At 52.4% G+C, this 16,220-nt stretch overlaps 1 protein-coding gene across 1 annotated transcript in view; it reads right to left on the bottom strand.

Moving 5' to 3' along the window:
- The window catches only part of ADAMTS10 (ADAM metallopeptidase with thrombospondin type 1 motif 10), a 78,716-nt gene that overhangs the window by 51,793 nt on the left and 10,703 nt on the right, over window positions 1-16,220 (bottom strand). The window contains exons 2-3 of the mRNA XM_067557896.1: window positions 12,548-12,912; window positions 3,373-3,532 (exon numbers count right to left, since the gene is read on the bottom strand). Coding sequence (XP_067413997.1) covers window positions 3,373-3,532; window positions 12,548-12,912 — 525 coding nt within the window. The remainder of the gene's footprint in view (window positions 1-3,372; window positions 3,533-12,547; window positions 12,913-16,220) is intronic.

Below are 16,220 nucleotides of genomic sequence, written 5' to 3'. Positions count from 1 at the left end.
TCCAGATCCCAAGCTCCATCCTGAGCTGGTACATCTACACAGCTAATTTTATCCTTGGAGCACTTGCCGGAGTCAGTTGACCTGGGCTCTGAGACTCGCTGCCAGGGGTTTTATTGTGCAGCGTGAACATACCCTGAAGCAGCAGCGGCAGCAGGGCTGCAGTATCTTTGGTTCCACCAGCTGATACCTCAAACCCTCTGACTCCCACTGGCTGCCTCCAAAGGGATCCAGCCTCACTGAGCAGTGCTTCCTCCCCACCACCAAACACCCATGGTGACTTCCCAGAGGGAGAAGCACGTTGCAAGGAATTCTGGGAGCTGTGGTTCACTGACCTCACCTCCTGGGAAGCCAGAGGCAGGGTGAATTCCTGTCCCTCTCTACCCTGACGTGGGACTCAATCCAAAACACCCCCCTGGGTGGGACTGGGGAGAGATCGTGGGCCGACTCTGGCCATTGGGGAGAGGTGACTCCCAGTCGTCGCCTCAGCACACTGGGGCAGTGTGGGGAGAGCTCTCAGCCTGCTGCCCATTGGTAAGGCGGGGTTGCTTGGGCAGGTCAGGGGTGGGGGGATGGGATGAGATGGGAGGGGGTGTCGCTGCTGAGGCCAGCTGTGCTGCGGTTGTTCTGAACTAGATTTGGCCTGCGGCTCTGACTCTGTGGTCTTTGCTTTCCAAGAAACAACTGGGAACAGACTCACGCTCATCTGGAAGCCGGGGAATGTGGCAAAGGGTCAGCCTTGCGTAAAGTGACTTTGGGAGCAGTGGTGACAGGAATGGGGCCAGGAGAATCCAGGTGGTCTCCCAATGCTCCAGTGGGCACAGGTGGGAGGTAGCTCTCCTCCGACCCTGCTGCCACCACCCTGAGCTTCCTTAGCAGATCAGGGGATGCTGGGTTTCCATCCTCTGGGTCAAATGCATCCTGCAGTGACATTCACACTCGCCCAGGCTCTGGGGCAGCTGGGCGCAGCCTCCCCTCTGCATTCTCTGACCCTGATGGAGAACCCGGCCGGGGGGAAGCCTCTCCTTTCATCTTTCTTTAGCGTGATCAGCAGGAGCCTTTGTAAAGGACAGAAACAATGTTCTGTGTCTGAGTGGGGAGATTTTATATGTGAAAAACGAGCCCAGGGGTCCCGCAGACACAAGGCAGCCTGGGTTTGGTTGTCACCTTGCCACACACTATGGACAATGGGGATGGATCTCAGCTCCCCCTGCTCCACAAAGCTAGCTCTGTAGGACCTACCACACACCTGAGCTCTAATTCCTTTCAGAGAGAGCAATCGAGTATGCATACAATGTATTTTAAGTATCTACATGCCCCCATTATCATAGTATCCAGGCACTTCACAATCTTTAATGTATTCTCCTACAACACCCTGGGAGGCAGGACGGTGCTGCTATCTCCAAGTCACAGAGGGGGAACTGAGTCACAGTCGTCCCCCCCCCTTGCAACAGTACCTCCTCCCCCAAGAACACACCCCCAGTACCCTCCGACAGTACCTCCCTCTCAGGTACCCCACACACAGAGACCCACCCCCACACACCGTCACCTGCACCCAGCACTTCACCCCACACACAGATTCACCCAACCTACAGTGCACCTTCACTCCATGCATAGACACACTCAGCCGTGCTCACCACAGCACACCACACCACAACACAGCACAACACGCACTCACACATACATGCAGAACTGAGAGGCCCACGGACACGCAGTGGCACACACAGATACCCGCCCCCATAGGACACGCCAACGACGGCACCTAAGATGTGACGTCCGGATCCAGGTCTAACGTTTGGGAGTATCTGGGTCACACAGACACTCATGCTCACTCAGACTGGGAGGAAAGGGCATGAGATGGGGAGGGAATCCTTCCTTTAACCCTAACAGCGTATATTTTACTTACACGTGCACACAAAACTAAGTTAAAGGAACACTATTCAGCATTACTCCCTTGTGCACGTGCCTAAGGACACACCCTTTCATGACACAAGCACATGCTATTTTTCCCACAGCCCCCCCCCGCCTCGCTCATGGGCTGGATGGGGCTCCATTAACGAGCAGCTAGTCAATATTTTCTTTTCTCCTCGCTGTTCAATGAGAGGCGCTCGGCCTTATTTGCTGCACACTATTCATCCAGTCTCAGTCTCTCATGCACCCACTGGCTCCCACTCCCAGGCTCCTGGGCCAGCAGCCCCAGTCTCCTCCACCCAAACAGCCAGACTCAGTTTCTCTCTCTCTCCACTCTCCCACCAATCTCTGGTCTCAATCTTCCCCCCCCAAACATCTCCAAGATCCTTGTCCCAATCTATTCCTCCGACCCCCTGCTCCAGATCTTGTCCCATTCTGTATTTGAGTCAGGGGGCTTCCTCCTGCCCGCTGCCTGAGCCTAGCAGGGACAGGGGGTCATTGAGAGCACAGCTGAGGCAGGCTCCCAGCGTTCAATGCCAATGCCTGAACCAAGACTTGGCCCAGCCTGCAGCAGTCCAGAGCTGCAGGTACAGGGCAAGTCCTGCTCAGTGGGAATGAAATCTTCATGGAATTTAACTCCAAAGCTGTAGAAAGTCTCTACTGACTATGTGCAAACTGGAATTTTTCAAAGGCCTATAACTTGGCCAAATTTGGGTGGATTTTCCTGGGGGCAGCAAAAGACACATCCCTGACACAAAGGCCACTCGCCTGCCAAACTTCAAGGTCTTGCTCCAAAGCATGGGGTTGCTAAAAGCTCTCAAAGAAAAAGGTCACCAGAGGTTTTTAACATTAGCAAAGCAATATATTTTTCACTACACCCGTTCTCAGAAATGGGTGAACCGTGTTGGCTGAGATTTAAAGTTACAAGCAACTAGAAACAGGGTCTTATAATGGGAAGTGTCAGGTAACCTTAATAATAGCCAGGAGCTGCCAGCCCTGCCTAGAACTATCTTAACTTCATGTAATCCCTGCTGACACCGACACGACTCTTTATCCCTGTGTAGTGACTGCACCATGTGTAGAGGGTCACTCCCTGTATGGGCACTTGTAACCATGTTCCTAGTTGAGTCATCTGTGTGGACTGAACTCAAGATCTCTGGATCTAAAATCTCTGGGAGCTAATGAACCAAATGCATTAGTTTACAGGCAGTAGCTGACTCATGATGTTTTATATCTGGCCCTAGCCACTAGACGTGGACAGAGCTACAGTGTGTTAGCCTGGTTTACATTTGGTTTCCAGAGTCAGCATTCCTGGCCTCTCTGAAACAAGCTGGGCAACACCAGATTCTCAAGGAGGGGAGAGAAATTTGGCTTTGGTCAGAGGGATTATCTGGCCTACATGGAGGCGAATATTACCAGCCTGTGTGGTGGAGGATTTGAGGGTTTGTCCAGCGACATGGATACCTAAAACGCCACAGGCTGCGTCCATGTGCGAGTGCTGGAGAGACGATCGCTTGTACACAACATGGGGGCTTCCCTCGCCTTCACTTCCTGTGCTCACGTTGGCGCCCAGGCTGAGCGGCTCAATGAAATACTCCTCCTCGCCTGCAACGATCACCCCGTGCTGCAAAAGGAGAGAGGGGGGGGGCAGTGAAAAGGGAAGCAATGTGATGTCTCCCATCAGCAAAACTCCCGCCCCCCCAGGGGACAGAGAGGATAAGATGGATCATCTGCAGTGGGTGAAATAGGAACAGAGCTGAACCTTCACCCAGAGCTTAAACCACAAACTCCCAAACAGTCACCTCAAACTCAGAGTCAGCCCAACAGCTGCCCCCATGTCAGACATAACACGCTGAACCATCATCCAAACTCGACCCCGCTCCCCCAAACAGCCACCCCAATGTTAGACCTAATGCCCCGAACCATCATTCAAACGCTTCATAACCTTGCTCCAAACTCAGACACGGTGCTCCTCAGTCACCCGACAAACCTTAGCCTCACCTTGGATCCAGCTCCTGACCCTTCACCCCAGATTCGGATCCTGCCCCCTACTTCAAACCTTTGACCACCCTGCCCCTTCACTAAACAACCCTTCTTTTTATTATAAGCTAGAGCTAAGGTATGTATATGGGCCCCACAGTATCGGACTGCCTTCCAGGCTTTAATGTATTTCCCCTCATAATTCTCCAGTGAGGCAGGGCAGTGCTATTGTCCCCATTGTACAGAGGGGAAAACCGAGGCAGCAAGAAGCTCAGGCACTTGCCTAAGGCCATACAAAAAGGAAATGAAGCCAGGACCTAGGCTGGTGCACCAATCATTGCACCATCCTTCTTGTCCTTTCAACATTTTGGGATTCAATTCAGTTAGGATAAAGCTGAGGTTTGGGTTGAAGGTTCCGGTCAGTTCTTATTTCATCCAAAGCTGTTTGCCCATTCCCTGGAAAAAACCTGTTAAAAGTAGGCTGCTGCCCCAGGCATTTAATCCACTTGCCCCATGGAAGGAATAGATCTGATTTTGCATATAAAACAGTTGAATGAAATTACTACTATAAACAGATGTCACTTTTCTGCCTCTCTAACCAAAAGAGAATTCGTACACATCAGGGTCCTTTTGTACACATACTGTCGGCTTTATAAAGAATATCCTGAGGCCCTGATCCTCATTTATCCCAAGGCCATTTACCCGTCTGCCAGCCTGGCAGAAATGCAATGAGATATTTTCACTTGCTTTAGGGCCCCTTTATACTGCTACACAGATATAAAGAGGTCCAAGTGTAAATGAGAATCAGGCCCTGAAAACACAAATTCTAAATACCAGATTCTAACCTGAAGAAGAGCTCTCTGTAGCTAGAAAGCTTGTCCCTTTCACCAACAGCAGATGGACCAATAAAAGATTTTACCTCACCCACCTTGTCTCTCTAAGCTTCTGACTAGAGAGAGAGAGAGAGGCAGAGGGAGATTTAGGGCTTGTTTACACAAACGTAGTACACAGCAAGCTGGAGTGTGCCTCTGCCCTGTGATGACCTGCTGTAGGCCAGCTGTCCGTGTGGACCTTGCTGATGTGTATTAATAGTTCATTAATGTGCCTTGATGCTTTATGAAACAGGAGTAGATCAAAGCATATTAAAGAATTTTTAATGTGGGTCTGCAGAGTCCACCCAGGCAGTTAGTCAGTGGTAGAATCACAGCCCCGCTTGCCGCACACTAACTGTTCATGTGGACAAGCCCAAGTGACTCACTTGTCCAAAGTCACACGGGAAATCAGTGGTGGAGCAGTGAATTGAACCTGAGCCTCCCAGGCTAATACCCTAATCACTGGGCCATCCTTCCTCTCTAAGCTAATGATTAAAGCAATGTTTGGGTTCCCTTCCAAGCTCTCCTACTGCTTGTTCTCTGGCAAGTCACCTCACCTCTCTGCCCCTAAAACTTCTGGCTCTGTGGGGTGAGACTGGAGATCTATAAAGTACCCTGACGTCCTTGCATGGAAGGTGCTGTGTACATAAAAGAATGATTGCTGGGAAAGTTGGGGGTGAGCGATCTTTGGGGTTCTATGTTGCCTCCTTAATAGGTCTCTTTCTGTCTCTTTTTTCTCCTCCTCTCCCCGCTATGAAAGCTGAATCAGGGCAGTGTGCACCACGAAGTCCCCATCTCCACTGAGTGCTGGGGGATTTCCTTCTGCACCAAGCTCTGTTGCTCTTGGCCCGGCTCCACCATTTCAAACACAAGCGAGGTAGTGTGAGGTTAGCCTGGCGAGGATTCCAACAGAAAGCCAAGTGCCGGCCTGCGAAGCCAGCTGGCTGCCGGCTTTGTGGGACAGGGAGTAGGAGGTCACCGCCGGCTTATGGCGGAACAGCGGAAAGGGAGAGCACGACCTGCCTGAAAATCATGTGCTGCTAGAAAAAGACCCTACCTATCTGCCCAGGACATCATCTCTGAGATGCAGAGCTTCTAGCGCGCAGGGAATGCTTCCACCTCTCCTGCTCCTGTGTGTGTGAAGATCTGCCCTTCCTGGGGTCCAAAAACTGCCCCCTCTACAGCACCACAATAGGCAAGGCTGGGAGGGTTGGGTTGCTGACATGACATTTGGAGGCTGAAAGGAGCGGAATGGAGTCCTTAGAGCTGCAGCTGCGGTTTGTGGGGGCAATGGCCATCCTGTCTGTGATTTGCTCAAGTCACCTGCAGAGCAAAGATGGGCTTTGAATGGACTATCGCATTTGCTTATAACCAGGCTTGGGAGGGTTTGAGCGCCGAGCCTGCAAACATTCACACTCGATATTGCTAATGATACTTGCCTCCTTTGTAAAGTGCTATGAGATCTGCTGATGAAAAGTGAAATGTAAGAGCTAGGGATTATTACATGAGTCTCATGAGTAAAGTGAAGCCTGCCTGTGTTTGGAGGATCGGGCCTTGATTTGTCATTTTTATGGGTTTTGACTCAAGAGGGATCCAAGCCCCAAAGTTCAGATCTGGATTAGGCTCTGGATTCAAACTTCGCCAAAATTCAGGGGAGGTTGGAGGTGGGGGTTGAGTTTCTCAGATGCCACAGCACTTAGGGGTTCAAATACCAGGGTGAAGGGCTGCCTTATAAAAATCAGATGGACAGACAGACAGTCTGGCTCAACCTACACATTGGGGCCAGTAATGAAAATCAGATGGTGATCTTGACTATGCCAGAGGTGGGGGATATTCACTGGAGCAGAGGTCTGGGTCTAACTCAGATGGATAGTGAGTGAACTTTATTTCCAAGTTTGTTTCCCCCCATTAATGAAATAAAATGTTTTGCTATCAGGAAATTAACCCCACCCTGAAACATCAACAGATAAAAAGGGCCAAATTCTACTCTTATTTATCTTGGTGTAAAAACCAGAGTTAATTCCAGGGAAGTCAGTACAATGAATCTGATTCACACCAATGTGAGAGCAGAATTTGGTCCTAAGAATTACTCATTCCAAATGTAAATGCCTGAAAAATTCAAGATTCGGAAAGAAAATCAGAATGTTTTACAATAATTAATGACCTATTCCTTGATTGTTAGAACGGATGGGAAAGGAGGGCCCCAGTAGCTTGTCTGTCTGTCTATCTGTCTCTCATAAGTATTTACAGAGCTCTAATCACTGTAGTATTTATTATTATTATTTGTATGGCAACAACACTTAAGAGACCCAGTCATGGACAGGACCCCACTGTGCTAGGTGCTGTACAAACACTGAACAAAAGGACAGTCCCTGCCCCAAAGACCTTACAGTTTATATTTATTTGTCTTCAAGGAGAGCATGTTGTATCATAGGGTTTTATCAGTACCTATTTCTACCGCTAGATTATTAACCATGGAATTATTTTGGGTGGAGGGAGCAATGGGTGCTGTTTGGGGCAGAGACCATCTTTTACTCTGGATTTGTACAGCCCCCAGCACAATGGGGTCCTGATTTGGATCGGAGACCTCTAGGCATTACTGCAATACAGCTAATAATAGTAATAACTTTCCAGTTAAAATCAAATTCTTTAGCAAACCCATTAATAATTAGATTTAAGGAGGAACTGAAATGTTTTTTACCCATCAAAATCAGAATTCCACGTGCTACACCTCCCCATGAATATTAATGTTAATACCTAGCCCTTCTCCAGTCCTTTTCACCTGTAGCTCCTAAAGCACTCTTTGAAGGAGGCTAAGTAGCATTATCCCCAATTTACAGATGGAGAAATTGAGGCACAGGGAAGCAAACAGACTTATCCAAGGCACACAGCCATTCAACAGCAGGGGAGGGAGTAGAACGCAGGCCTGCTGATTTGCCGGCTAACCTTCCTAACTGCTAGACTGCACTGCTTCACACGGCAGGAGGTATGCTGTCCCGTGAACTCAAGTCTTGGTAAGTAAATTAAGGAAAGCGTGATTTCAACTCCTTCCTTCTGAGCTGCATTTATTTGTGATGCTCCCACACACTTAAGTATCAGGGAGCACAAATAGCCAGTAGATTGAAATATTTCATTGTGTAATACAAGGTTTTCAGTTCCCCTTTAGGGCCCAGACAGAGAGAGCTGCTTTTCTGCCGCCTCCAGCTGCTTTTTGTTGCAGGCTTGTTGGCGGCCTCACGTTGCTGGCAGCTAACGGCCTGTGCGTGTTTTGGAACCCTGACCATTCTGCCTTTCGCTTCCGACAACTTAAGCCTCAGTGATTTTTATTCTGTTCAAAATGAAGTGTAGCAAAAAGCACATTATATGAGGGAGCTCTCTGTCCTGGAATGTGTGCGCGTTTGTATGTAGCAATGGATATGGTAGATCTGTGTTCAGATCTATGTGTGTGTGTGTGTGTGTTCAGATGATTGTGATTGTGTGTGTGGTGTAGATGTCTGTGTGTGTTTAGACATCAGGATACAGGGTATGTGTGTGTGTGTATGCACAGGTAGATCTCAATATGAGTCAATGTGTATCTATGCAATTATCAGTGGGCCAAATTCAGAGGTGACATAAGGTGTGGGTTATACATGAGCTGGTGTAACTTATGTGCTGAGGCAGTGGTAGGTATGACAGGGAAGGAGTGTAGCAGGAAATTCAGAGAGCAAGGGATGGTCTGATTTATGTTACCCCTTCTCACCCTCTCGCCCCATGTCAGTTGCCCTTCCTGCAACACCTACCCATCTTCTACCTCCTTTATGCACAACTTACACCGATGTACACCAATTGACAGCAGCTTAGCAACAGGAGGTCAGAGCACGTGCGCCTGGCACGGGGCATCTCGGCAATAAGGAACCGCCCTGCACTTGCCCCGGGGACACGGTCTGGATGAACTAATAGGTCTTTTCCATCTGTATGTTATTGGAGACAGAAGTAGCAGGTGAGAGAGAAGAAAACAGAGGGAGAGATGGAAGGAGAAGAGTTTGGGGTTGTGTGAGGGGCTGCTGGGTGGATCGCTGGGGCCTGAAGAGGCTGTAGCCATAGAGATGGTTGGGGGGCTGCCGGATGGTTGAGGTCTGAAGGTGCCATGGTGGCTGCAGGTAGCTGGGAGCTGCAAGGTGTAATGTTGGGGTTTGAGGGTGCCCTGGCAGTTGGGGGTAACTGGGCTCTGAAGGTGCTGGGGCAGTTGGGGGTGATTGGGGGGGGTGCCAGTTGGAAGTTGGGCTGTGAGGGTGCTGTGGCAGTAGGGGGCGGTTGGGCTGTGATGGTGCCGGGGCAGTTGGGGGCGGTTGGGCTGTGAGGGTGCCGGGGCAGCTGTGGGTGGTTGGGCTGTGATGGTGCCAGGGCAGTTGGGGGCGGTTGGGCTGTGAGGGTGCCGGGGCAGTTGGGGGCGGTTGGGCTGTGAGGGTGCCGGGGCAGTTGGGGGCGGTTGGGCTGTGAGGGTGCTGTGGCAGTTGGGGATAGTTGGGCTGTGATGGTGCCGGGGCAGTTGGGGGCGGTTGGGCTGTGAGGGTGCCGGGGCAGTTGGGGGCGGTTGGGCTGTGAGGGTGCCGGGGCAGCTGTGGGTGGCTGGGCTGTGATGGTGCCAGGGCAGTTGGGGGCGGTTGGGCTGTGAGGGTGCTGTGGCAGTTGGGGATAGTTGGGCTGTGATGGTGCTGGGGCAGTTGGGGGCGGTTGGGCTGTGAGGGTGCCGGGGCAGTTGGGGTCGGTTGGGCTGTGAGGGTGCCGGGGCAGCTGTGGGTGGCTGGGCTGTGATGGTGCCAGGGCAGTTGGGGGCGGTTGGGCTGTGAGGGTGCCGGGGCAGCTGGGGGCGGTTGGGCTGTGAGGGTGCCGGGGCAGTTGGGGTCGGTTGGGCTGTGAGGGTGCCGGGGCAGCTGTGGGTGGCTGGGCTGTGAGGGTGCCGGGGCAGTTGGGGGCGGTTGGGCTGTGAGGGTGCCAGGGCAGCTGGGGGCGGCTGGGCTGTGAGGGTGCTGGGGCAGTTGGGGGCGGTTGGGCTGTGATGGTGCCAGGGCAGTTGGGGATAGTTGGGCTGTGAGGGTGCCGGGGCAGTTGGGGGCGGTTGGGCTGTGAGGGTGCCGGGGCAGCTGTGGGTGGTTGGGCTGTGATGGTGCCAGGGAAGTTGGGAGCAGTTGGGCTGTGAGGGTGCCGGGGCAGTTGGGGGCGGTTGGGCTGTGAGGGTGCCGGGGCAGCTGGGGGCGGTTGGGCTGTGAGGGTGCCGGGGCAGCTGGGGGTGGTTGGGCTGTGAGGGTGCCGGGGCAGCTGTGGGTGGTGGGGGCGGCTGGGCTGTGAGGGTGCTGGGGCAGTTGGGGGCGGTTGGGCTGTGATGGTGCCAGGGCAGTTGGGGATAGTTGGGCTGTGAGGGTGCCGGGGCAGTTGGGGGCGGTTGGGCTGTGAGGGTGCCGGGGCAGCTGTGGGTGGTTGGGCTGTGATGGTGCCAGGGCAGTTGTGGATAGTTGGGCTGTGAGGGTGCCGGGGCAGTTGGGGGCGGTTGGGCTGTGAGGGTGCCGGGGCAGCTGTGGGTGGTTGGGCTGTGATGGTGCCAGGGCAGTTGGGAGCAGTTGGGCTGTGAGGGTGCCGGGGCAGTTGGGGGCGGTTGGGCTGTGAGGGTGCCGGGGAAGCTGGGGCGGTTGGGCTGTGAGGGTGCCGGGGCAGTTGGGGGCGGCTGGGCTGTGAGGGTGCCGGGGCAGTTGGGGGCGGTTGGGCTGTGAGGGTGCCGGGGCAGTTGGGGGCGGTTGGGCTGTGAGGGTGCCGGGGCAGTTGGGGGCGGTTGGGCTGTGAGGGTGCCGGGGCAGCTGTGGGTGGTTGGGCTGTGAGGGTGCCGGGGCAGCTGGGAGTGACGGTTGGACAGTTCTGTTCAGTGACAGGACCTAGCAGAGTGGGAAGGGGGAGAAGCTCTTGGGCTCTGTTCAAGCATCTAGGATCCTGTTTTCTCTCCCACGCAGACCTAGCTGCCTGCACTGCAAAGGTCCAGGGGAGAAGCACTATGACTCAGTGATGGGGTGACAGACATGGGGGGTTTGGTGCCTGATGGCTGGTCATCTCCTCAGAGGGCTGCCCTGTGGGGTGGCTAAGCACAGCTTGGCCATTGCTAGACTCCCTCCCACCAAAGCAGCTGGTCTCATGTCCCCCGTTGTCACAGAAGAGCTCCCTCCACTGATGTCCATAAGCTCTCCAAGACAGCAGGACTTGGCTCAGGTAATGGGGATATTTCTGGGCCAGGCATCTGTGCTTGCGGAGGGTTTATTTCCTGCCCCGTGGCACCTTCCTCAGGAGGACTGGGCGTCAGGCTGTCATTGGTATCTCTCCATCCCCCATCCATTTCCATGGGAGGTTCTGGGCTCAGTCAGAGTACTGTCTGGCCATCAGGTGTCCTGGGACGTGTGTGGGCTACTGTGGGAAGTGCATTGATACCAGATCCCTTCCGAGCCACCAGTGCCAAATGTGCCCACCAGCTCACCCTACTCATCCTAGTAAATTAATTAGATGGCTGGCGCTCACCCTCAGATGCATGGAGAGCCCGCTCTGACGCAGCAATCTGGGGATGGACCCATGCTGCGTCCTAGTTGCGGAGGTGGGGTGGAAACCTGGTATAAGGATCTTTGACATAACAAGCCAGATTCTCATTATGTTAGGGCCCTTTCACTGCCAACGTAAAGTGGCATTAAAGTCAGTGTAAATTCATTCCCACGCTAAGGCTCTTTTACACTGCCAGAGTGATGGAAAGGGGCCTTGGTAGAGATGAGAATCAGGCCCACAGAATCTATTCCTATGTATGTTTACCCCACAACGGAGTATGTTTGCTCCACTCCTCTCTCTGGGGGGCAACAGGGTATCAGACTTAACAAGCTATTCTCTGGCAGCAGCACCAACACCCCTTCTCCCCCCCTGTACGGGGAAGCCCCAGAGACATCCCACAAGCTATCAAGAGGAAGCAGACAGTGACAAAGTAGGTGCTAATGTGACCAGCGAGACACTGGACTCAGCCCTTGTCCATCCAGGAGGCACTAGGGATACCGGACAGTTTCACAGCGCACACACAATATGTCCCCTCTGTGACTACACTGCATCAACACATGGCAAGGTTCATGTCACAGTGACAGCACTGCCTCCTCTCTCATTAGACACTGTAAGGGCAGAGCGATGCCAAGTTTGCAATGCAGCAGTCTGGCATCACTAGGCAATTCTTTTGTCCAGCCATTTAAATACAAATGGGTGGCAATCTCCAATGACAGTTTATTAACTACAGAGGTCAGGATAAGCGTCTGGCTTTCTGAATACCTATCTCTGTGAGTCTCTGGGAATTCACTGCTCTCTAATACATGCAGAACGCATCCTTTGTTTGTCACAAAGAGGCAAGGGAGCACAGGGATGAGCTGTCCTACAGCTAAAGTAATCAACCTGTGGGCTACAGGTCTCCCTATCCCATGCCAATTGATGTCAATGGAAACTGACTCGCTTCAATGGGAATTTGACTAGCGTATGCTCATCTTCAGCTTTAACAGAGAGCTGTGGCCTAGGTGAGTATGGATCCCAGCATGCAATGTCCCATCTCAGCTCTGCTCACTTGGCCATGTATATCACAGTGGAGCACTGCATGCTGGGACCAGTAACCTTAGTAGGTTGCACTTCTGTAATGAAGATCAGGGGGGTTACACTCTGCTCCATTTTATGGGCAGCCTTAATGATTAATACCACCCTTGGCCAGGCAAAATGGAAGGGCCCGTCTTAGGATCCCTTTGGAAGCTCACCAGTCCGTTGCAGTTGCTGATGGCGACTTTCGAGTTCAGGTACTGATCTTGCAAGTGGCCCGCATAGTGGCAGTCTTCATGGAAGTCGTGCTGCCAGTCCACCCCGTCCCGCTTCCAGTACTCCACAGTGAAGTGTTCGGCCAGCAGGTTGGAGTGCAGGGTCAGGTTGAGGAGGAACTGGGTGCGGTGGGCAGAGACCTTGTAGAAAACCTGCTGCTCAGCTGCCTCATAGGCCAGGGAGCCCAGGCTGCGCCGTGAGCGCCGCTTCAGCTGGCTTCTCATGTCGAAGGTGAGGAAGTCCCCGTTTTGGTCCACTTGGATGGGGAAAGCGATTTCATAGTGATCGAGGCTGGAGAGGAACTCCTCTGGAGGGCAAAACAAACACAACGACAATCACTTTCTGGAGAGACAGGAAGGCCAAAAGACACAGCGACCCGGGGCATAGTGAGCAGCTGGGTCATTAAAAGCCAATGCAATTCTCAGCTGCATGGGCATGTCCTAAAACAAGGCTGGGTCTAGGGTGACCACCCGCCCCTTATTTGAAGATGTATTGAAATGTATCAAAACTGATAATAACTGATACCATTTAAAGCCTTCAATTGAAGCTTATGATGTACTTGAGGGCCACAGAAATGCGCACTCAAGAGACAAATACAAGCTATGCTCAGGGCAATGATGTTTCCCTAAAATGTCCCTTAAAGTGAAGTGTTGTCCCTGATTTTTCACGTGGTTTCTCCTTATTTCCATCCAAAGAAGATGGGCACCCTCGTTGGGTCGGGTTATTTTCTGACCCCCTCAGGCTTGGCTTGGGTCCGCTCCCCTCCTTCTGCTCATGGGGTTGGCGTAGCGATGACTACAAGCCCCACCCCAGCTGGCTACTGCCTCCTCGCCGCACCAACACACGCGGTGCAGCTTGACGGAGGCCGACAGCGGAGGCAGGGCAAGCAGCCGCCTCTCACAATGCAGCACGCACGTCTCACAACCTCCCAGTGCGCTTTCATGACCCCCCCGGCGGTGTGACCCACAGTTCAGGAAACACTGCTCTAAAGAAACTTCTCTTGCAACTAGCAAATCATCCCAGGAACACAGGAATTGCCAGACTGGATCAGACCTGTGCGCTCTTGAGCTTGGTATCCTGTCTGACAGTGATCAGCGCAGAGGAAGATGTATGAAATCATCTGTTAGGCAGTCGCGGAGTCATCTATCTGCAGGGTGTGCTCCTTCTAACCCCCCATAGTTAGAAGCTGACTTATGCCTTGAAGCATGACCTATTCATGGCATGGATGAGGAGAGGTTCTGTCCTGTTGGACTCACCCACCCATTTTGTCCAAGGGTCTTGCTGTTCTGTCTGAATCTTTTCTCTTGGTGTTTTCTAAGCAATCGGGGAGAACACAGGCTGCCCTGAGGTGGCTGCATTTTGCCTGGCTGGCTCCACAACGCACATCTTCAAAGCCATCATAAATTTGGACCCCAAATGACACTGCCACCACATGCGCAGCTTTGGAACGTTTACTTCCCTCCAGTGCACTTCCCAGCATGGGATCTTGACAATGTGGTTTCTTCAGCCACTGCTACGGAACTGTCTCTTCCACTGGCTGGGTTTAGGGGTTATGGCCTGACCTTCCAACCCATAAACACCTCTGGCACCTATTCCTTGGCCTGACCAACCAAAGCAATTTTATTTTCACTCTTTCTGCCTCGGCTTTCCTCACATCAGACCATATCAAGGCAAACCACATCAGGCAAACAAGAAAAGCTATTTCTATGTAAGTAATGACTGCAGGCCTGGAAAAAGTTGCTACTATAGGAAGCATTCTGTTTTTCTCTCTCTTCTCTCCAGCCTGCCACATGGGCAGAAGGAAGAGTGGCTAGGAGTGGAGTAGTGGTGAGAGCAGGGGACTGGGAGCCAGGAGTGGGACACTCTGCCACCGACTTGTTGTGTGACCTCAGGCTAATCACAGAACAGAGAGGTAGCATGGTCCAGTGGTTAGAGCGCTACTTGAGGTTGTGAGAGACCCAGGTTAAAGTTCCTGGCTCAACACTGACTCCCTGTGTGACCAAGGCTAAGTCACTTATCCTCTCTGTGTCTCAGTTTCCTGTTAGTAAAATAGAGATAACAGCACTGCTCTACTTTGCAGGGGGTTGTGAGGATAAATACATTAAAGATTGTGAGGTGATCAGATACGGGGCTATGTATTATTATTGCACCCAGGAGCACCAGTCACAGACCAGCACCCCACTAAGTTAGATGCTGTATAAACACCAGAAGAAAAAGACAGACCCTGCCCCAAACAGCTTAAAATCGAATGTACCTAAGACAGAGCGAGATATAGCGAGGTTCTATCTATCAGCCTAGGAAGTGAGGATAAAAATGACAGCCAGACTGATGGGGGTTATGAGGGCTTATTTATATGTGGGATCCTCAGCTAGAAGAGGGGCAAAGTTACCATTATATCCCTGAGATTCAAGCAGCTCCAAAAGTGGAAATGGTGAGCGTCAGGAGAGGGATCTCCACCTGCCCCCACATTCCAGGGACAGAACCAATTTCATGGGCTGCAAGCTCAGCCCTGCCAAGACAATCCAAAGGCTCCCCGTGTACGAGGGCTGGAGAACTCAGGGGGTTGGGAATTGGGCCATAGAGGCTTTCTGCTGTAGGCCACTGGTTGGAATCGAGCCCTGCTTAATAGCGATCAGATGTCTGATGGTCTATCTTAAAGGGATACTGTCAATTCAGAGACTGCACTTCTGCTGGAAAATGGTTTATCAACTATAGGTACATCTGCCCCTGTGCCCTGCTCCTGTGCTTCTCCCTTTCCACAGGGGCTACCCTGCTTCCCTCTGCCCTGCAACATTATAGAGGTTCCCCTGTTCCCTTCTGCCCTGCAACATTACAGAGCTCCCTGCTACCTCCTGCCCTGCTGCATTACAGGGACTCCATGCTCTCCCCCTGCTGTGCCACATTACAGGGGGTCCTTTACTCCACCCTTTCCTGCAGGATTACAGTGGCTCCCCCGCCGAACCCTACCCTTTAGCACCCCAGGGGCTACCCACTTCTATTGCACAGCATTACCGGAAAACTAGCCTGCCTGGCCCTCAGCCTGCCCTGTTCTTTCCAGGAAATCCATTCCTGTTTTTCCTTTCCTTGCATCCACTCATGCAGTATTAATAGACCTTGGCTTGACATACATAGTATTGTGCCCATCTGCACCACAGGGGTTTGCACAGGTGATAAGAAGCCTGCTGTTTCCAGCAAGCTCTCTAGCAGTGACCGCATTACTAGAAAGACACCATACTAAGCCCTGGGGGAACAGAACCTGCTGGGATGTCTGGGCTGGATGGCATGAACATGCTCAGTGCAGGGCAGGGAGACGTCCATGGGGAGGCTTCGTGGCGTTGGGAGCTCGTGGGAATGAGGCTGCCAACCATTCTAGGTTTCCCCTCTGATCTAGAGAGGGGAAATGCATCTGCAAAGGAGAGCGAGGCGGCACGGGGGCGAAAGAGAGAGAGAAAGAGTACCGGGAGAGGGATAATCTTTGGCTGGAGATGGCTTGCCTCTTGTGAGTTCTGCTACTGAAACAAAAAGTTTCTGATTTTCTCAATGTTTTTGTTCTCTCTAGGTAAAAGGTGATGGCCCGTCTGATGACCAGAGTGTGGAGTGCTGCTTCCTGTGGAT

The sequence above is a fragment of the Emydura macquarii genome, unplaced genomic scaffold (genome assembly GCF_026122565.2).
Source record: "Emydura macquarii macquarii isolate MOO-44397 ecotype Brisbane River unplaced genomic scaffold, CSIRO-AGI_Emac_v2 contig_306, whole genome shotgun sequence".
NCBI classification, from domain to species: domain Eukaryota; kingdom Metazoa; phylum Chordata; order Testudines; family Chelidae; genus Emydura; species Emydura macquarii.
This window is presented reverse-complemented; position numbering and strand designations above follow the sequence as displayed.